Source organism: Trachurus trachurus, assembly GCF_905171665.1.
Source record: "Trachurus trachurus genome assembly, chromosome: 4".
NCBI lineage: Eukaryota > Metazoa > Chordata > Actinopteri > Carangiformes > Carangidae > Trachurus > Trachurus trachurus.
The window spans coordinates 21,391,745-21,419,079 of NC_139898.1; the positions used below are offsets into that span (position 1 = coordinate 21,391,745).

Here is a 27,335-nt window from a genome sequence, read left to right on the forward strand (position 1 = left end):
CCCTCACACAATCTGGCCTACACTAGCCAGCCCATGGTCTTCCCTTCCGTCTCCCCTGCCAGGAAACAAAGCAGATAGAGAGGCGGAAATCACGCCGTACAAGGATGTATGTGATGTAATAAAGGGGTGTCAATGGAGCGTAGGCAGTAACAGGCTTTTCTGTGCTGATTCATCACTGAGAAGGTCGGATTAATAGTTGGGCAAAATGGGAAACTACACAGGAACTCACTGAAGCCCAATCTGCACTCTGTTTGTTGGTTTAAGGTAATTTAATTTAGCCCAAATTTGTATGGGAGTATCAGCTATGTAGCCTAAACTATCATTTCTATCTGACCCTGTGACCCTGTCAAGTGTCTAGTGGCCCTGTGCGCTCACGAAAACAGCATTCTTGTTGGAAATATTATCCATCTATTCATTAAGAAAATATGTAAAGCTATCATTTTTGGACAACATAAACTTTACAGTCTAGATCAGTAGCACTGATAGACTACAATACTGGTGATTCAATTTTTGGAACCAACACAAAGATTTTGGAACCAACACAAAATAAAACCAAACAGTGGGCTACAGTACATTTACAATTACAAACATATCTCTAAGCCACATTTTACCACTGTATAATGGGTCAGTGACAAATAAGGTTGGCAAGATAAGAAATTGAGAAATATCTTTGAAAAAATGTGTAAAAGTGCTTTGTTAAAAAGAACATTTTGTATTCATGTTGTTTTTATGACATTTAAGAATGCCCTGAAAATATAAAATGGTGTAACCACAAAAGAATGAAGTAGTATTAATTATTTTATCCACCTACAGTGGATTTAAGTGTAGGTCTACTATTAAAAATATATATTTTTGATATTTGATATTAATGCAATGTATTTACAATACAGAGCAGGACATAAACCTAAAAACATTGCTTTTCTTCTAAACAATATGACAAATAATGTAAAAACTGTTAAGAAACATTGCAAAAATGAATTACATTCATCCACATTTGAGCGATTAAAAAAATAAAATAAATACTGGTTACACCACTTGAGTTGATTGGGTTGCATCCCGTCATTGACCCATATACAAGAGGTTGCGAGTTATATAAAACTCTATACAAATGTGAAGTGACAATTACATTCAAACCATTACTGCTGAATAAAAAACAAACAGATAACAAACAAAAATAAAATAATTAATTATAATTAGCCTACCATAGCAAATGCTTTTAGTCCTGTACACCACACATTTTGCTAATATTGACAGTCTGATTCAGAGATCCTGAATTTCTCACTCTTGACCTGGTCAATATTTGAAAATGACTTTAGTGTTCTTAAAAAACTAAGAAAACAAAAAACACACGATGTGTTGAGAGCCAATGAGTGAGCAGTCACATAGACAAGGGGAGGTTTTGATTTTATTTACTGGCTGTTACTGCATTCTTCTGTACTTCTTTATCATATGTCACTCTATTGAGGCAGGATGGTTTGGCGTTGTGGTTTTGAATTTTGCGTGTTACACTGTTGTTTAAAGTGTTAATATAAAGTGTAATTTCTACTTGCCTTCAGCTTAGACTTTGTCTTTCTTTTTTTTGCAAATTCTGCAAGCAAAGCCTTTGCTTGCATGGAATTTTGCAAGCGAAGCATTTGCCAAAATGCTGACAGCTTTATGTTAAGATCACATCCGTCACAAGTAGGAAACATCCCGTTTGGAAATCAGCCAAGATATATTTGTATATGTGCTGTCATGTAGACATCCAAGAAACCAGAACCTGTCTGTTATCTGTGATGTTGCCTAACTCACACATCTGTTTACTTTGAAAAGTATAGATGGAGGTCAACAATACATAGCGAGAGAGGAAGGGGTCATTTGGTTAGAGGACTGACTATTATCTGTAGCACAAGGAAAGTTTTGTTAGAGAGATCCTTATTATCAGCTCCTGAAGTGAACACCCTGACCTTGGTAGACACCTTGGCCTGAAAAAAGCAGGCTATGACGCAGATACATCTGCAGCCACGCACGTTACAACACAGGTGTATAGAAATGCTTATGAAGCAGGGGAAAGCAGGACAATGCAGTCTATACATACACCTACTATACAACAATAAACTACAGCAATATGGTATAGAAGCATACACCGTGGGAATGGGATTGCCATTCAAAAATGTTTATCTTTAGGAATTTAAACAAGTTATTTGAGCATCTCAATCTCTCATTTAGCATCAATACATACCTTATATTCAGTTTTTTAAAGAATCTTTGTTTGAGAAGGATTGCAGTGGAACCACATTGCTGGTAAGACATTCCCAGTTTGAAAATGTGATTCCTATGGAATTTCCCATATGAAAGAGCAATAGATAGTTCTTTGTGTCCAGACGTGAAAACATCCCTAATTTGCACAACTGCCGCATCATCTGGGACAAAGTGAGACAAATAAAATTGTTATGTGCAAGTGATCGCCATGGCAAAAACAAAATGGGCATAATTATGCTGATTCAGTCACGGCTATTTATCCACTATTCGAAATAAACAACTGCAAAACAGTTCTGCTGAGGCACCCGCTCCAGTTTGTGTCTTGTCGGGTTGGCCTTTGAGTGCTGGCAGGGTCTTTTATCTGTTTCAGTCTATCTGTCTCAGCTATTTTAAGTGCTTCCATGTGATGTGAACTTACAATCTAGTACAATAAGTTAGGGAACTGATATTAAAAAAAACATCTGTGTACCAGCACAAACTCCCTTCAGTGTATCCGTGGGCTGTCAGTGGGGTCAGAAAGGTCAGTGCATCACCAAGGATTCACCCCAGTCCCCAGCAACAGCCTATTGCATTCAATGTGGCCAAAGAAGGAGGGCGGGGGGGGGGGGGGGGGGGGGCACTTACTCCTCACCCCATGATATCATCTTACCTATCACACTAGGACATTGTCTGTTGCCATCTCTGAGCAGCCCTCTGTGGAAGTCAGTTTGGAGATATGTGGCGCATTTTCACACTCTAGAGGAATTTCACACTTTCAGGATCATGTGTGTGCAACTTGTCTTGCAGACATGCTGATATAGGGAATTAGATTTTCAACTGTGTCAGGTTTATAAAGAAACCTTTACCCAATGTGTGTTTTGTTTGTGTTCTCTTTGCATGAGTTGCCAGAGTCTCAGGTGTAACACATACAATCCTCAACTCAAAGTGTATCGGGTTTCTACCTGGCAGGACCTGGCTGGCCTCTTCCAGATACAGTTACCAGTCTACTATCATCATTAATTCATCTGTACTCTTCACCACAAAGCGAAACAGGAGGGAGGACAGTGTTTCTCTCCCTGTGAGAGCAGTGCATCACCAGGGCTCCCAGAGGAGGACCACGCACCTGAACTGGGGCCAATGCAGAACGGGGAAGCCATGAGCCCGCAGGACACTAAGGCAGCAGGGGCTGAAGCCATGGAAGAACAGAAGCCTCAGAACCACAGCCAGAATGAAGGGTGTGTGGAGCCCACAGCGCCTCCGCTTCCTCCTCCTTCACCACCACCACCGGGCCCACCAGAATACCCAAGACCCAGGCTCATTTTCCACACCCAGCTGGCTCATGGCAGCCCCACAGGCCGCATCCACGGATTCACTAATGTCAAGGAGCTGTATGCCAAGATCGCAGAAGTGTTCAACATCTCCCCATCAGAGGTACAACACAAACCCAGCTATGCGTGTAAACACTGCAAAACTACTTATTTACATTTCCAATTATGAAAATGATCAAAGAAAATGACTGGTTACATTCCCTTCTTGCATTTGTGGTCTGGCAGGCCATTTGTGGTCTGGCAGGCAAATAGGTGTTAGGTTTCCAGTCTAGGCTTTTTTCCATGATGCAATATTGAAGATCATTTGCCCTCACTACTGTCTGCCAGACTTTGTACTCATATGCGCCTTGACCAGGATCAATATTGGAAACAAATAACCAGATAGTTTTCTGTAGTCAGTAAACACCACACATACTGTAGGACAAAACAATTTACAGTAATGAAAGTGACTTTGGGGCACAAGAAAAATAGATTAGATTTTTGCTTTGAAAGTTACTTAAAAAACAAAAGAAGAGCAGAAATTACTGTAAGATGAATGCAAATAGTTTCATATCTCCATCCTGCAATCTGATAGAAGATTATCAGCATCAAGGGCAGCAGCAATGCTTCATTTAAACTACTACATCAAGGAGCTGATATGGTATAATAAAAGCCTTTCAAAGGGCCTCTACAGGAATGTACTATATAGTCTGAACACAGGCTTGTTTAGTTCTAGTTCTGGGTGTCCAGAAACACCAGATCCTATGCAGTTTTCCCACATGGTTTTCGTGAACTGCATGTATAAAATTGGCAGTTCCCCTTTCAGAAAATCTGAGATGTCATATTACATTATAAGTATTATTATTATATATGTACTCAAATACTATTAAAAGTGAGAGATCACTTAATATATTTCAGATACTTCCAAAGTTACACAACATTATCGGTCTAAACTGTTAATTTATAGCACAGTAGTGGATCAAATGTAGTTTGGCTTAAACTGCAGTGAGACCAGAATCCTTGAGAAAAGGTTTACACACAACCTTTAGTGGGTCAGGGAGGAGCAAACCAAACTGCAGCCTGATACTGCTGTAAATACTCAACACCACAGGCCACAGGCTCTTTGTGGTACAGACTTTCATGCGGATATCACACAAGAAGTTAGACTATTTATTTTGCATTTCAGACATTTAGATTGTCAGGATCAACTGGAAGTAGCCTATAGGCCTATCTGTAAGCACAGGAGGAAAATGGTTGTTCAGAAAAGACACTATTCTCTGTCTTGTGCTTGTGAACATTTCTTTTGACAGAAATTGTTCTAGGCCTACTGAAGCAGTTATTGGTATCACAGCAATGTATTTATCAACAATTAGTTCTGTTTAATGTCTTTGTTGGTTGTATGAGCAGTTTGATATTATTCTGCCTTTAAAAAAAGATTTGAACCTTTTTTGAATTTCAAGAAAAAGAGATGGTCAACATGCTCAGCGTCTTCTGGTAACACACACAGCAACCGAATGATAAGTATTCTGCATTGGCCTCGCTACTTATCAGTAGTATTATGAAGGCCACCATGAAGGCTTGTTTTATCTCTGTATTGCTACTTGCTGTGCATAAATGACTGGAGATGTGATAATGTAATATACATTCCATATACCACAAACCTTGATGATCTTATCAGGTATAGTCATGATAATGTTTTAGGAGTCGGTTTCTTTGCTTGTGTTATGCAAGTATCCAGTCCCAAATACATTTGGAATGACTAACAAGAGGAATAAGTTGATAATGTTTGATTGTAAACAGCAGTATAGTGGCTAGCTCTTCATAAGGTCCTAGGTATATGAGCTGTGTGGCATAGTTTACCTTCAGGCTTTCTATTTAAAAGTAACCAATGCAAGTGTTTGAGTCTCACATAATGGAAAATACATACAATAAAAACCTAATTTTGAAAACTTGAGCCTTTTAAGTTGCATCAGACCAGGCTGTTAAACTTAATCTCTAGGCACAATCTCTCCGGAAAGAGAATAACAAGAAGGATAAATAAACAAATAAGCCCTCTTGGCCCTCAAATTGTACATGAATCAAGAAATGATATCTACATTTAAGTGGTTTTGTCTAAAATGATTGTAATTGATTTAACAACTTATATATCTACAAGACCTTGAACTGCAGTGAGACTTTCTATGAGAAATATCAGTCAATTAATTGGTGATAGTGAGAAGTGCAGCAGTTTCCTTGACCTCCTGTGGACTGAACAGCAGCAGCATAAAGTTACAGTACAGCCATAGAGCAGATGCCGGAAAAGACCTTGGACTGCAGTCAGTCTATTCCACTTGCCAAGAGGATTATCATGTGCAATATCTGAGAGGAACTGCTCCAATAGAGATAACAGTTCATTGAGGTTATCTTGAATTTCCGTTATGGATTATAAAGTTAAACATGACCTTTAACTTTAAGACAAATATAAGACCTGGGACAAATATAAGACCTGGGAGATTTTTGAAAAAACAAAACAAAAGCTACTTTAAAATTGTTAAAATAAATAAATAAATAAAAGTTTTGGGGGATATTTTTCCCTTTTTCAAACTAAAACTGTAAAAGTGATTCACAGGATCAATGTTGCAATGTGAAAATGTTGTTCTTGAAGACACATAGCCTACACAGAAGATATGTCTATAAAGGTCTGTACTGCAAGTTGCAACTACTTACTAATATCATGTTATTATGAGAAAAAAAAACATAAACCACTGACAATCCTCTTCTTCTAAAGAACAGGAAAAACCCAGCCGAAGCCAAGATACATGGCTGATAGTTACATGGCTGAGTGTTTAAAACTAAGTTTTATTGTCTATACAAAGTCTATACAAAGTTTCTCAATCAGGCATTACAATCATAGCTCATAACAAAATGGCCACAACAGCAAAACTAAATTGTTTGTATATACTGCCCTCTGGTGTTCTATATTTGTACTGCATATTTCAGATTTTTACAGGCACTATTTGTTTTTCAAAGCAGGAGGAAATGCTGCATAGACAAATAAACAATTATATTGTGCATGTAAATCAAAATCTCACTAAGAGGTGTGATGTTAGTGTTATATAATATGCTTCTGCAAGATGTATAAAAGAGTAGCCTATACTTTTTTTCAGATTTTTGCAGTGTGTAGCCTATTCAAAGTTAATTTGTCACTTGCATAATTTGAATGTAACATTGAAAGAAAGAAAAAAACATTTAGGTTTGTTATCACATGCAAACACTCTCTGATGTGTTGATGATTAATTAATCGCTTGTCACTGTTACCTTTAATCTTTGGGAGCTCTTACCACAGCCTATATAGAGTCTGTAGGATTTTCCTAAAAAACAATATATCTACTTATATAAAAGAAATTCTGCTTAATCATTACGGGCTTCACGGTGGTGATTGTGTCTGCAGAGCCCCGTCTCCCCATGTGTATTTTGATGTTTTGGTGTAGTCGGGACTATTCTGGGCGGGGAGTTGGTGTGTTATCCCAAGCCAATGACAGAGCGCAGGTGAAGTTGGGCGTGTGGCGCCATGGGCTTGTATAAAACTGGATGTCAACAAGCTGGAAGAAATGGCAGATACACACTTAACCAGTGCAGATAAAGAAATACAGTCCGAGTGAGGTGCTGGAGCGTTGGGCCCGTACCCACTGTCGCTGGCAATGGGAGCCTTGAGGGTTATGTGACTAGTAGCGCTGATGGTGTTCAGTTGCTATCTTGTGGAGAAGAGTTCCATGTGAACAGCAGTTGAACATGGGTCCGTCCTGCTGTCAGGGGCAGGGGTCGTCTGCAGTTGAGCCTGAGAGGTGGGGCGTGGGGCCCAATTTGAATGGAGTGTTTACAAACTGCAATGAACAAACCTACAGATTCTACCTTTTAATCTATCCGTCAAAGTGAAATTTAGTGAAATACACAAACATAATGTCCTCTTTTAGTATAGTCTTGCATCCAGATCAAATCATACATGCTTTTCTTAGTATCATCTTTGATTTTCAACTCAAAAATAAAAACACAATGAAGATATTTTCCCTATTTCCTTGCCCCAGATCCTGTTCTGCACCCTCAACTCTCATAAAGTAGACATGCAGAAACTACTGGGGGGACAGATTGGACTGGAAGACTTCATCTTTGCTCACGTCAGAGGAGAAACCAAGGAGGTGGAGGTGACAAAGACAGAAGATGCATTGGGCCTCACTATCACAGACAATGGGGCTGGATATGCTTTCATCAAGGTGATTGACTGGTAGAGCATAATATTGGTTTTCAATGTAAACCTTCTGGAGAGATTATATTGTTCATGATTTTTTTTGTCACATAAAACATGAATGGTTACGTTTGTAACAGCTTTAATTGGTTAAAGAACATATTCACCTCTACGGATGTTTTATAATGAGTTTGCTCATTTATATATTCATATGTTTTTCTCATTTTTGTTTTTAAGAGGATAAAAGAAGGCAGTACTATCGACCGGCTGAAGACTGTATGTGTTGGTGACCACATTGAGGCCATTAATGACCAGAGCATTGTAGGGTGTCGACACTATGAGGTGGCTAAGATGCTAAAAGAGCAACCAAGAGGCATTCCCTTCACCCTCCGCCTGGTTGGACCCAAGAAGGCCTTTGGTGAGTGGAAGATGTTTTGGCTGATTACAGTAACGCACATCAGTTTTACATAGGACATGATGAAAATCTGTCAAAAATGTCTTGTGAGATCAAACGTAATAGGCTATTACTTACAATATTACACTGGGCTAATGCGCTGATAGCATTAACAACAAACAGAGCAGTCACCTCACTGAACACTGAACTTTAAAATGACTTAATACTTTGTGAAATATACTGAATATCTTTTATTTAACTCTGCTGTGTCTTTTACTGTTGATTGTGGTTTGTGTGTTGTTGTCTTTGTAATATCTTTTCTGAATAGCACCTCATTTGTGATTCTCTACCGCAATTATGTCGTTCTCGTGCAATGACAGTAAAGACTTCTGAAAATCTTGAACACAAACCTTTGGATTAAAATCTGTAGTTTCCATTTCTTCTGAATCTGGGACCTTGTATTCACTTGCATCCCAAAATATAAAGCCACTTGAGTAGATTAATCCAGCAGGGCTTTGGGTGCTGAGATGCAGGAAATGAAAACATTGAATTAAGGATAGTGGAATAAAATAAACTTTGCTGTATCTCGCATCCTTGGCTCTAAGCTTTCATGGGAAAGAGACCTATGTGTGACACAGAGTTCAGTACTCCAACATTTTCACATACCATCAGCCAAACAAAGGGGGAGGCGTAACTGTCTGGAGAGTACTAGAACGTCTCTGGTACTAGCTTGCTGCCAGTGGATCTGGAATAGTCGTTAACCTCGTAGCAACAATTAATTGAGAAGTATGATGGCGGAGGTTGTTATAATTCAGCCTTGATTATGTGTGATTGTGGATGCTCAAAAGTAGCTATAAGTAAACAACAAAGATTTATTTTGTTGCTAGAATTTTCAAATACTTTTTTAAGTGCTCGGAAATTCCAGCAACAAAATAAATCTTTTCAGCTGTAAGTAAAATTGGTTCCTGTTAACCAACTGACTGACTATTTGGTCTGGGTAAGTATGCAGTTCATTGAAAACCAACTCTTTCAGAGCATAAGTTTTCATTCCCAAAAAATGGCTGCCTGTAAGGGATTTTTCACATTGCAACGGGAGAAGAAATGGAGGCTTTTTTGAGAAGTGTATACTGCACAGTGATGCATTTTAATATTTTAAGGTTTAATTTACGTTTACAATTCAACACCAGCCACAAGACATGCTGAAAATAAATGCTTTATAGGAATTCAGAAGCAATCATGAGCATCCTCCAGAGACAGGAACACACTTTGTATATCTATGAGAACATTTTTTCCCCTCTTTTTTTTGTAAGAGGCATTTGTTTTCCCCTAATTCTGACTTTACACATTGCAGCTATAGCCTACCTAACATAAATGATTGCCTAAACCCTAAACTGTCTTACTGTAATGCTACACATCTCAACTGGTCAAAATGCACTAACTCTAACCATTTAAGACACAAACTGGCAATCACAAGGGTAATACATGACTAAACAAAATATTAATTTTTATCTACGGATTCTTCCCTGTGTGACTGCAAAGCACATGAAAAAGTGAGATCCCTCTGATGACTGTATTCTCTGTGCATGTGCATGTGTGTGTGTGTGTGTGTTTATGTATTGTCATCACTGCAATGTGGGGACCTTCCCACATGTGTGAAAAATGGTCCTCATAAGAATTTGAAAAACATAAACAGAGCAAATCTTGTATTTATTTATGTTTTCATATTTGGAGTTACACTAGTTCGTTTTTTTTGCATTTTGAACTCATGGACTTTTCTAGGCACACGCTCTCTATCCATGAGGCCGGCCTTCTTCCGTTTCTCTCACCAGAGATATTCACCTGCCAAAAGTACACTATGTGGTTTGTTTATTGCATCCGTTAAAGGACATGGCAGGCGGAAAACAGCTGTCACTGTCACTGTGTGACTGCAAAGCACGTAAAAAAGTGAGATACCTCAGGTTACTGAGTTCTTGTGTGCATGTGTGTGTGAGTGTTGTCATCACTGCAATGTTGAGACCTTCCCATTTAGCCTATGTGAAAAAATTTGGTCCACATAAGAATTTGAAAAACATAAACAGAACATGTTTTCATATCTCAAATTAAACTAAGAAAAAATTAGAAATAAATACTTTATATAATATCTTGGTAATGATTGATGGCCAGAGATTGTTATTTTGTATTCTAAACCGCATGAACTTTTCTAGGCACACGCTCTCTATCCATGAGGTCGTCCTTCTTCCGCTTCTCTCTCAAGAGATATTTCACCTGCCAAAAGTACACTATGTGGTTTGTTTATTGCATCCGTTAAAGGACATGGCAGGCGGAAAACAGCTCCCCCATTTTTAGAGTGGAAATGTAGGACTGGGTGGTGGGAGCCCAGAATCTCACTTATGAGACAGGAAACCAATTCCATGATCAATGGGCAGACTTCCTGATAAAAATCTGTACCACACCACTTGCACCAGACGCGAAAATGATACGTTGTTTCATTTCTCAGCTCGTAGGGTTTACATTTAGGTGTTTGTTTTCACTCTGGTCCAAACACTGCACCACTGGCAGAGTGTCATGTTTCCATGAGTACTGTCCGGAAAAAAGACCCACGATTTAATAAATCCTAAAAAGGCAGTTGGAGCGGTCTCTGTTCGTTTTGGTGTGCACCCAATCCGAGTGTGACTTTTGTGTTCACACTGACCCAAATTTTCGATCTGAACTCTGCATGTGTGAAAGCACCCTTAGTTCTCTCTTGTTTAATCACACTTAATGTTAAAGAGGAACAAGAAATTTTGATAAAACAACCTTTTCTCACTTGTTCTGAAACTTCATCTGGTAAATTGACTTGAACACATCCCCTCATTTCCCTGTGTAAACCTGCCATAACAAGTTTTACACAAGTCTTAAGAACCATATTACATACTACATCATGGCCGACTGTCAAATTTGAACACAGCGGAGTAGATCTCATATATAAATCATCCCGAATTTGATTGAACTGGGACTTCATTACAGCCCTTATATTAACCAAAGAGGAAAAATCTAATCAAAAGACTACACATGGCAGTATTACTCTGAGCAAAATGCTCGCAATCCTAACATGCAGATGTTAGCAAACTATAACGTTTTTTATCCTTTCAATCTTAACTCTTTAACTAATTAGCTACAGTTGCCAATGATGGGAATGTCTGCTCAGAATCAGTGTCTGGTCAAAGACATTCACATAATGGTTAGATAATACATTAGGGGATCACTTAAGTTATTACAGTCTATTCTGTCTTGACAAAATTCCACGGCAATGCACCTATAGTTCACTCAAAACCAAAAATTGCAACTTCATCGGGACACAACAGTGGCCTCATGGTGACACTTAATGAAAGTTCACTGCATCAACCCAAATAAAGTCATGTTCCATGTCCCCAGAGGAACATTGATGCCTGTAAAAGAATTCTATGCAGTTGCGTAGGTATTTTAGTCTGGACCAGCATGTGGACCTACAGACCGACCAACATTGGTTTCCTTATAACCCAGCAGCTATTCTGTCCTAAAATGAGTCAGCAAGATGGTTGTTACCACAAACAAAGGAAAAATGCCTGGTAAACTGGAAATCCATGAGTCACATTTACGCTAATATAAAAGTATTTGTTTATTGGAAGAGTTCTCATCAAGTGAAAGATACATCACTGGCTCCACCACTGTTTTTTGTGAATGAGATACAACGTCAACAACCACTTACTGAACTTCAGGTGCATATTGTTCACTTTAATTATCCTTGACTTACACACTGTATATCAGCCATGAATTTCGAGGAACTCTCTGTATGTTTATCTTGGCGATAAATCCAGGCAGGGGTATGAAATCATTTCTGAAGCTTCCTTGTTTTGACCGTCCAGTCTACGTGAGTAACCAAAGAAGGGCCTTGTTCAGAAGAACATGATCACAATCGTCATCCTAACAGAGCATCAGAGGTCCTTTGAATTTACTACGATTAACTTTTCATCATCCTGTTTGTGTGTGTGTGGTTAGACATGATTGGAATGAGGACCAGAGTGCCAAAATCTAACGAGGGCAAGATGGTGAACGGAAGGGAGACGCTGCGCCTTCGCTCCAAGGGTGCTGCTACAGTTCAGGAAGTGGTGAGTTTCACACGCCCTGCTGAACAATGGCCATGGGAAGTTTAAATTCTGATCTCTCTCTTTCACTACTTCATTTATTTTTCATTTATTATTGTTCTTTGTTCTAAATGATTTATTCATCTTCTCTTTACTGTATGATTTGTAAAATAATGATAAGATATATTTGGGTTTTGGTGAATGAAACGCCTCTGCATCAAATTTTATTCCCACTTTATCATCAGTGTGCTGAGTCATGCTAACATGCTGCCTGAAGTGAACTAAAAAGGAAATCAAATCAAATCCAGTCACAGACTCTAGACAATGTTACTCACCTTTGCCAGCAATGACCTCTGCTCTGTAATAAGATGATCTTACTTCCCACACTTCAGAAACCTGCAGATCATTTCATGTAGAGGCTGAGTGGGGTTAATGGTTTTCAAGAAGCAGCAAATTTAGGACATTTTACAAGTAAACACTTGACACTTGAACAGTTTGCACCATCTATAAACTTTGATATATTTATCTAACATAAATCCAAGTGATAAACTGTAGCCCAGAATATCCCTGGCTGCTGCATATTTTGGCAGGAGAGGATGAGCACTCACAAATTTTCTTACACCATATTTAGAACGTGAACACCAGTGAGTTTACACTAACACTGTTCTGTATTGCTCCTTATGTGTTCTGCCAGCAGAACGAGTTTGAAGAAAGGGCCACCAAGAAAGTGGATGACCTTCTGGAGAGTTACATGGGCATCAGAGATCTGGAGCTGGGTAAGACCACCCACAGAACATTTGTGTCCTAAAAAAAAAAGTAGACATTACTTTTCAGTCCATGTCTGGATGTAAAGATGTAAAACAGTGCTATATAGATTACATAATACATGGCTGTATGGTATGTGTGTCATATTCTTCTTCTTCTTACCTGTTTTCTCTCAACCTTTAGCCATTTAATTTGGCTTTAACTGCATTTTTTGGGGGGATTATCTCGAATAATGATGGTTGACCTTTTGGTCTTGATGAGCTGTGCAGTTTTTCTCTAGAGATGATAGCCACATCTCACAGCTGGAAGTTTGATCAGTTATTGTTAGAGGGACACTTGCTTACATTCCTGCAACCCAAAGAGAAGGAATGAGGAGAGCACTCTGTCCTTTCCCAGAAACTCAAGGTCAATGGCCTTCAGGGTTTATATCCAATATAATGTAAAATAGGTCAATGATTCTTCAACCCATCTCTCATCCTGTTCTTTACTTGGAAGCTAGCCTACAAAAATATGTTTGGTTTCCTTCCTTGGTCCAAATGATGAGAAAAATGTTGACCTAGGGGTGACCTAGTTCTGCTACACTCAGCTACTATGCAACACACTATGTAAAGCATTTAGTAGTAGGATAACAGTGCATTTATCTTAATATTGCATGTCTTCATGCATTGGTGAGAATATCTGCATCATAAGTTATGCAAGTTTTAGGAAGCAAATTTTTATAAATGATTTTGAATGTAGAGCATATCTTTCACATTAAACATTAAATGGAGACCAAACTAAATTTTGATGTATGACACAATCAATGTAAGTAGATACGAAGAAGAAACCATGGGATAAACAAAATGATCAGTCAATATTCTGATCCACAGGCAGAAATACCAAAAGATTTGATATAACAGGTTTTCCCATAGAAATAGCTAGTATATGCCTCCCAAAACATTTGTCATTGTGTGCTCTTGGAAAATTAAACAAATGACAGCAAAATGGCAGCACAAGTAAATTTAATAAACAGGGTTGAATTGTATATTAGTCTACTCTAGTGAATATCTTGAGTACCCGTTGACATTTAGATGTAGATTTATTTTGTCAAAGGGCCGGTTTATGGAGTAAACAACAAGAAAAAAGATCTTAAATGACTTTTTGGTGCCTGCTGCTGTGGGTTAGGGGTTAACCCCCAACATTTACCATCATTTGGATGTAAAAACTGAAACTTTTGTGTCCCCTTGACTCTGCAGCAACCACCATTGTGGAAGCGGGCAAAGACAAGAAGAACCCAGATGACTTTGCAGAGGCCTTGGACTCCGTTCTGGGAGATTTTGCTTTCCCTGATGTGTTCTTGTTTGATGTATGGGGGGCCATTGGAGACGTCAAGAATGGCAGAATCTGAACATAAAAAGGGAGCTTTTAACATTGCCTTCCCAGTCCTCACATTATTTTTTTAACTACTGTAATACCACAACAGGGTCTGCAACTTCTCACTTTAAACATCAAACAACAAAAATTAGTCCATAAGAAGATCACCACTGTGGATGCTTTTAAACATTTTGAAAAAGGAAAAACATCATTAAAATAACCAAAATACGTCTTTTTTGAATAAAGATAAAAGTTTTATGCCTCCCTCTGTCTGCATCTAGACCATCACGTAACCATTGGGAAATAGAAACAGTTAGGAAACATGACGACAAAACAACCGACAATCAGCCAACTGATCTTGGAATCCAGGAAGTCAGATAAGTGAACCCTTTTCCTCTGGCATAGAAGGTGAGGAGAAATGAAGAGACATTTGGGTCATTTTCAAAATGTCAAAATGTGTGCTTCTTCATGTACAACAGCCACTACAAGAGAGAGATCTGCGTGTCCTACAATGTTTGGGTGACTTTTCTTGAGGCAAAAATGGCACTAATGCAATTGAGTTAAAAAAAATCATTACAATTTCAATATCCTCAGTCCTCTAAATACATCATTCTTGACTTGCTTTTTCATTTTAACTTTGATGTTAACAGTCATTAAAATTAACATGGCATTCATCAAACCAATGATCTGAAAATTGAATCATATGAGTGTGAACATTCAGTAAGCTAGGGCAATGTGAAGCCCACTCTTCTGTGGTTCAGTTTCCCACATGATCATTACTGTCAAAAACAACCCAACCCATCATTTCCCATGATAAAAATATAAAACAACGCAAAATTAAACTTGCTGGTGTGCATGGAAACCAGTTCCTTGGAGTTTCCTTATACAAAGGTCTTTGCGGTCATTTATATCAAAATGGCGTCATGTCACATATTCAGAGACAATGTAAATATACAAGACCAGGTTTCTGTAGCCTTCATCATGGTTCTTAGTTTGTCTATTTGTCTGAAAAGTATACGCTGAACTGATAAATTTCTATACCACTCGTCTTCCTTCATTAATGGCTATTGTTCTACATCAGTATTGGTCTGATAGTGATGTTTTGTTTTAACGCTTTGTATATGATTGCACCTCTGTATGACAATCTAAAAATGTATGGCACATTTTACATGTTTAAACTGTAAGTAAAAGGGTTGAAATCATAATCACCAAGTCTGTGTGTGTTTAACAGATTTATTTCCTTTATTTATGTGTACAATCACATGCGATTTTTGTCAAGCACATTCATCGACATCTTTACACTTCATTTTCACTGGATGGTACTGCTTAATCTCAGCCATTATCAGTGATTGTTCAGGTCAATTTGTTCAGTAATTGAGTGCTAGTCACACTGACATCAGTCATAATACAGTGTTCGAAGCAATGGATGTGCAGAATCGGTGTACATAGCTGGGTGACTGCAGTAATCCAGTAGACTTTTTCCATCCAGACTTTTTTGGTAACAAATGACCAAAAGAAAGTCAGTTTCAGCATAACGCTAAAATGTTTGTCATGACATTGCTATGGCTGAATATGAATCATCAAACAAGTGAATTCCTGCTGTAATCAGTGAATGTTGTTTTACAAATATCTTGTCACTAGATGCTGTGACTTGTTTCTGATAAACATGTTTCTGATAAATATGCCTGAGAAGTAGAGAGTCTGTGAAGGGAGAAATAATAATAACACTGGACTGAAGCCCAGAAAAGGGACAAGGCAAAGAGGGGAAGGAATCTAGTTTCATATAACCACATTTCATTATGTGTTGGAACTGGCTTGCCACCCCCTAAAATATAATTTCTATATTTCCTAACTCCTGAGCAACTCTGGATCCAAGAGATATTTATGCAGATAATGACTTAAATAAATTACACAAACCACATGAGCTTATTTTTCACCAAAGATGCAATTTCACCCAAACTGCAAAACTACAGTACTTTCACACTTGCCCTTTCATACACTAACTCTTAACCTTGTTCACTTACATTGGCCCTTGTTTTTCAAACATTACTTTTCATTTATTAATAAATGACTGTCCATTCACTTACAGTCTCAAAGCACCTAAGGGATAGAGTAAAGTGGAAATGCTACTAGTAATGTATTACTAATATGATTTATTTATATATCATGGGTTTAAGTTAATAGGCATTTTTTTGGTTTAAATATCTAACCCCAAACATCGGGTATTATTGTTTTATCTAGTAGTTTGGAATTTTAACCCATTTATGTCTACACAATTGTATTTTGTGCAAAAATGAATATATCCAAGTAAAAAAAACAACAAACAAGCAAACACTTTTTTTAAATCTACATTATTAACACTGCATTTTACTGGTATATTTTTTCGCTTTTGGAAAACTGGCCAAAGATCCCAAACCTGGGAAAACTGGTCATTTCCAGGTTTTGAAAGTTTAGACATTTCAACAGTATGTTATATTCTATAAACTGTTCATTTAAATGCATTCAGAAAAGGAACAAGGATACTCAGCATTAGTCTGAAAACACCTCCACAGTAACTAACTCTTCCTGGGTTGACAGTGACACATGAGTATCTAAAAAAAAGTATACATATGCTTAAAAAGCAAATCTACTGTGATACAATGTTTACAAGTCAAACATCATACAAACACTTGAACAGTACAAAGTGCTGTCTATATGCAGTGTCTATATGCAGTGCATATAGACAGCACTGCATATATATATAGACATATATGCAGTGCATATAGACAGCTCAAATGTGCCTTGGCCAACTTCAGCACTAATACAGTGGTTAGAGAGAGTGTTATTATTGATAGATAGCAGGCTTGTTTACTGCCCTGTCTTTATATGTTGCTCTGAAATAAAGTGTCTCTGCTAATACTGAAAAATATTTGAATGTACACTGTAACAAAAACCTTTCAGATTATAGGTCCAACCTTGCATGCGCTCTTTGTAGATGATGTCATGGCATAAATACATACTGTGACTTTGATGGTATCCCTCATCCTTCTGCGTCAACTGCTCAAATCCAACTAATCATGGAGTGGGAGGCGGAGGTTTCACGTTAGATGGGGGTGTTACATTTGTCTTCCCTGTGTCTTCTGTCTCACTTCCCAGGGTGCTCCCCAGTGAGGAACGTGTGAACCTGCGCAGGGTGTTGCTTATGGGTGGGTACAAGGTCATGATGGAGCTCCTTGACCAGTCGACACGGGGAGAGATTCTCTTAAGAACTGCCCTCCGAAACAGGATGTATATCCATGGGTCCAGGATCTGGTTCCAGGTGGCGAAGCGTAGCCATAGTAGTAGGTATCTGACCTGGAGTTCGGCTCCTGACAGCACAGTTTGTGCAATGAAGATCTGGCAAGGGAAGGGATTCATGGACAGTTAAGATTAAATTAAGACAGACAGATGAAGAAACAATCTGCAGGAAATGAGCAGAGGAGGGGTGAAATGGAAATGTTGGATGAAATGGTTAAAGAGACCAAATTGTAGTAGAAATGAGTTCAAATGAGGGATAAGGGATGAGAGACGAAATATTAAATTGATTAATATTTTGTAAATGCACCCAGACAATGATAGATGTGTTAAATCCTCTGAGGGAAATGCTTGGCTACCTTTGCTATGTCTCTCATGAGGCAGTGGTCACTCAATTATCCCCCTGCTTCAGTTAAGCTGCAGCATTTTATATGAGCCATGCCCTTATTAGTTATTCGCCCAGCAGTCTCTTGGGGGTTAAAACAAGCTAACAAGGTTCTTCAGAATGACATATTGGCTTATTGTTGACTCTGGTCCAAATTCAGATGGTGCTCTTAACCATTCTCCAGTGGTATTCATCCACACAATGCAAGAAAAACAGTAACCTAGGACATTGACAGTGTTGCATTCAAGAGAAAATACAGTTTTAGTTCGACAAACCTTTCTCAGATGCAGAGGCGCTTCAGGAATTTAAACAACCAAAGAGCATTTATGGTCTTGTTTATTGCCATCAGGGATACTTGGAGCACTGAGGCCTATCTGCAGCTAGATTACATTTTTGCAGGAACATTACAATTTCTGAACCTGGATGACTCTGTTGATGTTTAACTCACAAGGATTTGAGCAGTTCTGCTCTGAAGAAATGTTTGCATAGATAACTTAGACTTCAATGTGCAGATTGTGAAGATATCAAGGTCTATCTATGTTAGTTTCAGGAAGGGGAAGCAGGCACAAGAACAACCAACAAACAAACAAACAAACAAACATGTGAAGGGGCCAAAACCATCCCAGTGAAATGTTTATGAGCTCATGAAATGAAATGAGATACACAGCAGTAGAACCCAGATAAGACACCGACTGAACTATGAAGCATGCCTGCTACTGATACTGTGAGTTTATGGGTAAAGAATACAAGTTGAAAGGCGCTGGGTAAGCTGTGATACAGAGATGAATTCTTCCATGAGTTTCATTGGAAAAGGTTTAGGACATGCTAAGGTAGACTTTTGGCATTTTTGTTTTACTTTTTACTCGCCTCAGTCTGCACACGTGAACCATGATGTAAATCCAGGGGTCAAGTATTTGATTGCAGGTGGCCATTCGTATGAAGAACAAAAGCTTGTCAGGTGTCACAGCAACACCAGTCACTGCGCTCACCACAATTTTTATCTGTGCAGGGTGTCACACAGCTGAAGTTAGACAGGACTGCAAGAAAAATTTAACTTTAGGCACCAGAGTCGGACTTTTTTTTATTCTTCGTTTTCAATTCCTAAAATGCTTTCATGTAGGAATTTAAAGTCTCTTAATTACGAATCATTTGAAACTTCACATCAGATCATGACAACATGGACAACCTGATAAAATGGTAAAAATGTTTGTTATGGTGTTAAAAGTTTTGTCTGATTAATGTCCACTGAAAGGTTTCTAAAATTCCTCAAAAGACTATGGGTGCATAGTTACAGCAAATGTGAGGTCAAGCATTGCTAATGAGAAATGAAGCACAGTAGCACACAGTCAGAAGGTGAAGAACATGTACTACTGTGCGATAGCATATGAATAGTGCATCACTTTTAAGGATATTTTGCATGTAATGTATTGACGTTTTTTTTGTCATTTTAGGCTGTTAAGGACTAATCAACGGATAAATTGTATGGCGTCAAATGACATACGTGGACAAATGCTTAATGACAACACTTCAGAAAGCAACCTATTTGTAACCCGATACCAGGTTGGAAGAAAAGGAGCTTAGGACTTAGAACATTTAAAGGGCAGTGCTGATAAGAATAAGAGCTGGATAGCTAGGATTAGTGTTGGGAGCTTCCAGATACCTGAAAAATCCAATATCATGATTTAAATCTTTCCATAAATCACTTTATAAGTGATGCTGATAATTTATTTCATGAAAGTTAAAAAAAAAAACATTTTTGCTGAATCAAAATATGCGTATGATTAATTAAAAAAAAAAAATAGTATTAATAATGGTTTTGTGGGTATTCTCTCTGCAGGACATTCATGTTTACATTTATACCCACTTGATAACAACATGTAAAATAAATGTAGGAAAACGAAGATTATACAGATATTTCCCTTCTGCCTCCAGCTGTAGAAGGCACATCCCCCTATGGGTCTTATCACTACACAACACACACTGCTCCAGTCCTCAGACTATAATTACCGAGGTCCCACGCTCATTTACACAGGTTGAAACAAGGCCTGTGGAATTTCTGTGGAGTGCTGGCCCATGGCAGCTTAATAAAAGGCTGTGAGTACCCCATTTATTTTACAGCTTCATGTCAGTTAGCGGGTTCTCCTGTTGATTTCAATGTGCATGGACAATAGAATTTTTCTAATTGATCGAATTCAGCTGAGGGATGTGTCATACTCTGTATCAGCCACAAATAACCATAACCCTAAATGTTTTAAGGTAAAGATACACACTAAGTTAAAATAGAATCAATCAAAAATGTTTTCCCCCTGTGTTCTGTCCAATCCAGGGGGTGGCAGTAAGAAGAAGACAAAGCCAATACAACAACATATAGGCCATAAAAGCATCATCATTTGTGCTACACTCTAGTCAGTCTATTAACATCAAAGGGATTCAAGCTGTGCTGCTGTTAATTGTGCCTGGTTTGGCGTTGGTTCATCTGTTGTAGGCTTTTCTTCTACATCTCTAACCAAGATGAAAAATAATAGTCCTCCTGAATGAAAACAAAGCAGCTAGCTTGCAGCTGTGGGCTTTTAAATGTGACAGGTGAAATAAAATGTGAGGAGTACTCAACCAATCAGAATTGCCAAGCACTGCAGACCACACCCCCAAAAATATATTACCACTACTGCCCAATCAGGGACTTTTTTAGGGAGTAGATCAATTACCCTTGAATTTAAACCAACACTAAGGAACTTTTCAACCTTCATAAAATATTTTCATAACTTTTGTGATGATACATCGACTTACAACAAGTTGAATGACACCTCTGTCATGGCCTGAGGGGGTCTGTATCTCTTTCTCTGGCACTAAGCAGCTTTGAGGAGCATGGTAGGAACCCTGCTCTCACGCTAGTGTTCATGGGAAATGGAGTCTTCCTTCACTTTCACTTTTGCGAGTCACAACAAGGAGGGAACAGGCAAAACAGCACTTTAGCAATGGATTATGTTTGTGTTTTCACTTTGAAATGATCCACTGGAAACAGAAACTTAGTTTTGATGTCTTTTGTTAATTTTAATGCAGGATATTTACAGGGCTTCACGCTAGTGTTCATGGGAAATGGAGTCTTCCTTCAGGCAAAACACTACCGCTTTGGTCCACAGGCGCCGCCAAACTCAACCAAAACTGAAAGTTCTTTAGTACTGCTTTAATTTAAGCCTGTAAAGGTAATGCAGATTGTTCCTTTAAAAAGATTCCTGGAAAGCTCCTACAGTGGGAACACACCTTATATTGTTCTAAGTTTAACATATTTAGCGCTGGTAAATTAGTGTAAATTAGTGCAGCATTTGATGATCTTAACTTGATACATGCACAAACATAGGATGTACTCACCAGCAGGGGGCACCAGCAGATAGATGCAATTACCATGATCAGAATGAGTTGAACCATCATCTCCACTTCATGATCTCGACTTCGTTGGGTTCTGCCTTGTCCACAGCACACCTTGATCAGAGTCACCACGCTCACTGTGTTCAGCAGAAATGACACAGTGATGCTCATCAACCCAACCAATGAAAAGATGAGAGAGAAGATCTTGTCATTTCCCTTGGCGCTAATGAGGAAAAAACACCAGGAGCCGGGTTTCTGGATGTGATAGCTCCCAATGCCCGTTAGGGGTAGCAATGCGATGCAGCCGGCGATAAACCACACCATCAGCACCATGGAGATTGTCCGTCCTTTGGGCATCCTGCCGGTGCGTGCAAATGGACGGTTGATGCCAGTGAAGCGCTCCACAGCCATGGCGGCACCAAGCAACAATGGGCACAGTCCGTAGAAGACCATGGACATTCCCATGAAGTTGCAGAAGTGACAGTTAGGGTCTAAACTGCGCCAATTAAAGTGCGTAATATGGAAAGAAATGGTGATGGAACCTGTGACTAAAAGACCCATGAAATCAGTGACCACCAGGCCGCCCAGGAAGACCAGGAAGAAGGAGCGTGAGCGGCTGTGTGTCCGCCTGAAGGACTTGACGAGAACTATGAAGGCGACGAGATTGGAGGGGAGACCCAGAATGGTGAATATGGACGAATAGTAGGCTGAGGCGATGGGGAGGTTGTAGTTGAATGGAGGGCTGCTTATGGAGTAGCATAGTGGAGTGTTGTTGGCAGATGGTGAGGTTGAGGCATTCATGGTGGCCAGCAGGTTCAGGGTCAGATGACTCAGAGATGGAAGGATGGGACACCAGTCAGAGGAGTTTCATTCTCTCTTCAACCTTAAAAGTAAAAAGTGAAAAGTTAAATTTTAAGACACTGTCCACAATAGACAATCAAAAAACACAAATTAAATGCTGTTGTGTTGTGGGAACTTTTATGGCACTTTTACAGTTTATCAACAGTACATTTTGGTAATGTAATTTATTTCTAAATGTGTTTACCTATCCAGATCCAATATAATGCAAAATTACTGGTCCTGAAAATTGGTTTACCCACAGAAAAACTCTTTACAGGTTAATAGTCCATTGCAGTATCATATATTAAAACCATAAAAATGTGTTGTTTTACTATATAATGCCATCATGTCTATTGGTCATCGTTGTATTAATCATCAAAGTATTTGCTGAGAGGATGAGTAGGCTAATGCAGTAAAGTTTGACCATGAAAGAAACATGGGTTGGTCAGATGGACGGATAAGCAAGTTGCAAAAAAGCCAACAGTCTGACAAGAGTTTAAGTATGTCATTTGAAGGTAAATTTTGTACAGAACCTATAGAAAGCCAATGTAATAGCTCAGATATAGTACATAACACTGACAAACGTACGCTGGCAGTCACAACTGCCAACAACAACTGAATGATCCAGAAACCAAATTAGAGGGCGAGAGACGGACAACAGGCACATCCTGACAGGAAATATAGTTGTGTGAACAGTGCTGGCAGAGGCACTCACAGGAAATAAACACACACTGTCACTGTAAGACTAGGATGATGTCCCTAGTGGTCAGCCCTCAAAAGGCCTGTCAGATTGTCCGGGTTCAAGCAAAGTGAAAGTATGCTAGGTTGGACATGAGGATGAAATAAGAGACAAAGGGAAATAAACAGGAACCACAGAAAGAAACAAACATGAAAATCATTTTCCAGTACTTTCAGTTTCATGGGAAGATGGATATTGATGATACCAACCTGAAGTTAGATAAAGTAATAAATAAATTAACATTTTATGATCTAAACAGAAAATGTTAAGATGGTTGAAACTCAAAGGAAAGAGGAAATATGTATCAGTGCATCAGCATCTCAGCAAGGACTACAGGAACAAACATACCAGTCTAGTCAGTCTTGTCAATACCCAGGAATCATGTCATGTTGCAGGATTTCCCCCATATGATTTTTTTTGTCTCTTGTCTAAGTATTTCCTGTACTCTATTGTTTATAGTTTATGCTTTAATTAAAGAGACGGAAAGCTGGACTTTGGACATCCTTGTACAGTGACTGAGGGTCATGCATTCAGTAACTTGATCTAAAAGGCAGAAGCACTTTAGAAGAAAGAGCATGAAACACAGACTTAATTCCATTAGGTGACCTGTTATTTTTTCCTGAATTATTAGTGTGGAACATATAGAGAACAAACATCAATTTAAGTTCAAAAGGCACCTCAGTCATAGGTTTAAGCCTAGTGAAGTGAAGTACTGCGATACAGTTACATTTGCATCTAACTGGAGAAAACGCTGCCTTCTGCAATTGAGTAGACTCCATATATTACTTATTCAATTAGCAAAAATGAAACAAACTGAAAAAATAAACTGAATGCATATCAGTTTACTTGTAGGTTAAAAGGCTACTAACTAAAAGCAATGCAAGTGGAGCAGGTTTATGTCTAATTCTCATATTCTCCAAAAGGTAGAAAACTTTAATATGTAGGAAGCAAGAAAGAACCTTGGATTTTCCACTAAAAGCTATTTAAACTATAATGAGGTCTGTTCATCTCCAGAGAATACTAGCATGAGGCTTGGCGCCAGCTCTCGTGTGACCCTGAAAACCCTTTTAAAGGAACATTAGCCAAAAGAGTCTGTTAGCCTCTACAATCAATATGTCATATTCAAAATTGGATCATTCAGGCTGTCAGATGGCTTCCTATTCAAGCTAATGGGAAACCATGGAACCTCAATTGAGATCAGTGTTCTGAATGGCATGGGGAATGCTAAGTGTCTAAAATAAAGCTTAGCGAAAGTTCAGTCAGGAAGACTATCTCTTCAAGCATGCTCACTGAGTCTTATTTAATCTCTCCCGCTTCCCTCTTGATCCACACCTCATCACTTGTCTTCATCCAATCTCAATCCACCACCTTCTCTCCTTCTCCAATCAGCTTTCAGCTGTCATGTTTAAAAATCAAGTCGTTAGTTCTGGCAGGCCACGGCGTCAAGCTCTAACAGCATAGCTTTCATCACCGGTGCAGATCAGCTGATGGCTCAACTGACTCTGTGTGTCTGCATTCAGAGCGGGGTATTTATTCTGCTCTTGCCCGACCCTTTTTCCTGCTTCCTCTGCTGGCACTTTTGCAACCCACCTCCACCCCAGCCCCTCTTGTATTCATGTTGGTTGCTCTGCTCTGTCTGGGTTTTCTTTGCTGCTGCGCTCCCTGCTTATGCCGTTCATGATGCCTCATAAAGGGCAGGAAGGTGTGCTTGGAAGCGCGTGGAAAAGCAGGGGGTCCCAGAACAGTACCATACCGCCAAATGAAACTTGTGCAAGTAAATAAAGATTATTTTTGACAAGGTGGTCCTAACTGAAGTACTCTCTCTCCCAGACCCAGCTGTCATCCAGCACACGAAAAATTCTCAACCCACCTCCTCCCCTCCACCCTCTCAATCAAGATCCAAGATCTTCATCCAGATGCTTCCATGTCAGGAGGCGTCATCCCTACCACCACCAGTGTCTAGGCCTGGGGGAAGTCCTCTTCAGATAGAAGCTTCACATCCATTGATCTGTCTTCTAAGCTGATCTACTCCCTGGGGCCTAAGCACCAAGTTATTTGTACACAATAATGTCTTTCTGCCTCACAGCCTGTTTTATTCCATTCTTAATAGTCTGTCCTGATTGAAATAGCATCAGTGCAGATGTGTCCCCAAACTCAGCTGGGGGATTCCAGGGAACTTTTTTTTTTTTTTTTGAGTGGTAGAAGGCAGAATGATTTTTAAAACTCTGGCACAGTCTGCTAAACATCAGTACTAGTGCTGTGTTTTGCGCACTATATCTTTTCCATGTTTGTAATTGCAAATCATTTTCATATTAATAGGGTTTTTGCATTACTTATCAAAGCTGAAAACACTGATTTAAAGAAACTTGAACAATAAATGATAGGGTGATAGGGAGGGAAACAAGAACATGATCTCAGAGAAGTAGAGCTGATGGCACTAACATCACTGAGCAAAATTCCTTTGCATTCAGTCCACTTGATCCTAAACTCCATCATCCTCTGATTTTTATTTTTTTGTACCCACTGTTTTTAAATGTTCTTTCTCTCTGTCTTTCTCTCTGTCTTTTATATTCTTTTGTCATTGTTGTTCTTGTTTTGCACATAATTTGGTCATTTGTTGTGTGCTCTATAAATAAAGCCGACTTGACTTGACTAAGTGGTTGTTGTCCTGTTCACTCATTTGGGGTAAACAAAACAAAACAGGCTGAAAAACTGAAGGCATTATCATTTTTATCTTTCTCCCCAATGCACTCAATATGCAATAATGCATTTTGAATAATGTAAAGGTTGACAAGGCCATTTAACACAGGTCCAGGATATCCATATCTGCTTTGTAATTCAAAGTCATGACACATATGTCTAGATGTAACAGCCGTCCAATCATTGCACCAAGAACTGAGAATTACAACTCCACTCAATTTATATCGATGATTATTTACAAATTAACCAAATTAAAAATGTTCATGATGGTGCTGATGAGCCTGATTTACACAAGCTCCATCACATTCAGTGACCTTGATCCATATTTCACATCTCATGCTATAACAACTGTGGTGACTATGCCTCACTAAGTTGATGATGATGCATCTTGTGTTATCCATTGCCAGTTCAGTATGGTTGAATTTAGTATTTCGGTGTGAAACTGTCCTCCAACTCTTCTCCACAGTTTCCCACAACAAACTTGGCAAAAAGCAACATGTGTCTTCACAAAGCAGACTCTTGTGATAATGGCTTCTTTTTTAACCATCACTTTTTCCATGCTATCAAATAATAATAAGAGTAGTTTAGACAAATGCACAAATACCACACAGCTATAAATTCATAACAATACATTCCTTTTCCCAAATGTTGTGGTTCCTCCACAGTTTGCATATCCTACATTTAAAGTATTATTTGGCCTTTCATATTTCCCGGAGAAGCAGTTTGTTGCTGCTCACAAATGGTATGCAAATTTAACTTGAAGTAAGTAAATTAAGGTCTTACCACCGCAGAAGTGTGTTTAGGGATGAAGTTGACTCTCAGTTGGAGGGTTTGCACTGCTCCATTCAAACCATCTCTCTGCACTTACTTCAACACCAAGAATGAACTCACTAAGAAGTGGGAATCACGTACACCCCATCTGATGGAAATACAAACTACAGAGTGTTAGCAGAACCTACTCCCTTCCCCCGGCTGTATCCTCTTTCACTGCTGCACATTCTCCTCTCTCCCCTCCAGTTTTGCATTTTTTTAGTCCAATTCACCCCTCCCAGGAAGACAAAAGGGGAGGGCTCTGGAATGATTGCCACCGGAGAGAAAGGCCATTATGCATCAAAGTGGAGACAGTAAGTAGTGCATAGTGGGAGGAGGGGCTGGTGTTGTCTTATGTTTTGTTTCTAATTCTTACATGTGAGTATACTTGTGTAAATGTTTGTCCTAAGGGCTGCAGAGGGTGATCAGTGGAAGATAAGTCATTGCACCAAAGCATGTTTTTTTTTTGCACTGCACAGAAAGACAGTTAATGATGATTTAAAGGAAAGTTAATATAGTAAAGGCTTTTGCAGACTTTAGCAAAAGAAGGAGTCAGCCTCTATTGTGGACACTAAAGATTGACCTCATACAAGTTTTGTGCAGAATCTGTGCTGTTCTCAGAACTGACTAACTTCATGATCCACAGCTGCATGACATGTGTGCATAAGGGTCAAATAATTCTCTCGACTCTATTTCTTTCTCACTCTCACACAAACATGCACACACAAACAAAATGATCACTTACAGTATATACAGTGTCTTTCATTATGTCCACTGTGGTGAAGGAAGTGATGAAGGCTAACCACAGTCTACAATGCATTTGACTTTCAACACCACAACAACTGCAGGAATTTATCA

At 38.9% G+C, this 27,335-nt stretch overlaps 2 protein-coding genes across 2 annotated transcripts; one reads left to right on the forward strand and one right to left on the reverse strand.

Annotated features, from left to right (window-relative positions):
* Positions 1-3,357: 3,357 nt before the first annotated feature.
* Positions 3,358-14,398, forward strand: gipc3 (GIPC PDZ domain containing family, member 3; the record flags this gene model as incomplete). The annotated part of the gene is made up of 6 exons (XM_083969855.1): positions 3,358-3,651; positions 7,592-7,777; positions 7,987-8,167; positions 12,161-12,270; positions 12,941-13,022; positions 14,247-14,398. 6 exons carry the CDS (start codon positions 3,358-3,360, stop codon positions 14,396-14,398), a joined length of 1,005 nt encoding a protein of 334 aa, XP_083825981.1.
* Positions 14,399-15,602: 1,204 nt separating this feature from the next.
* On the reverse strand, positions 15,603-26,660 carry tbxa2r (thromboxane A2 receptor). Its single transcript, XM_083970981.1, has 3 exons — positions 26,451-26,660; positions 21,392-22,271; positions 15,603-17,739 (listed from the first exon to the last, which is right to left on the reverse strand). The coding sequence occupies exons 2-3, from the start codon at positions 22,187-22,189 to the stop codon at positions 17,419-17,421; spliced, it is 1,119 nt and encodes a 372-aa protein (XP_083827107.1). The 5' UTR covers positions 22,190-22,271; positions 26,451-26,660; the 3' UTR covers positions 15,603-17,418.
* Positions 26,661-27,335: the final 675 nt, after the last annotated feature.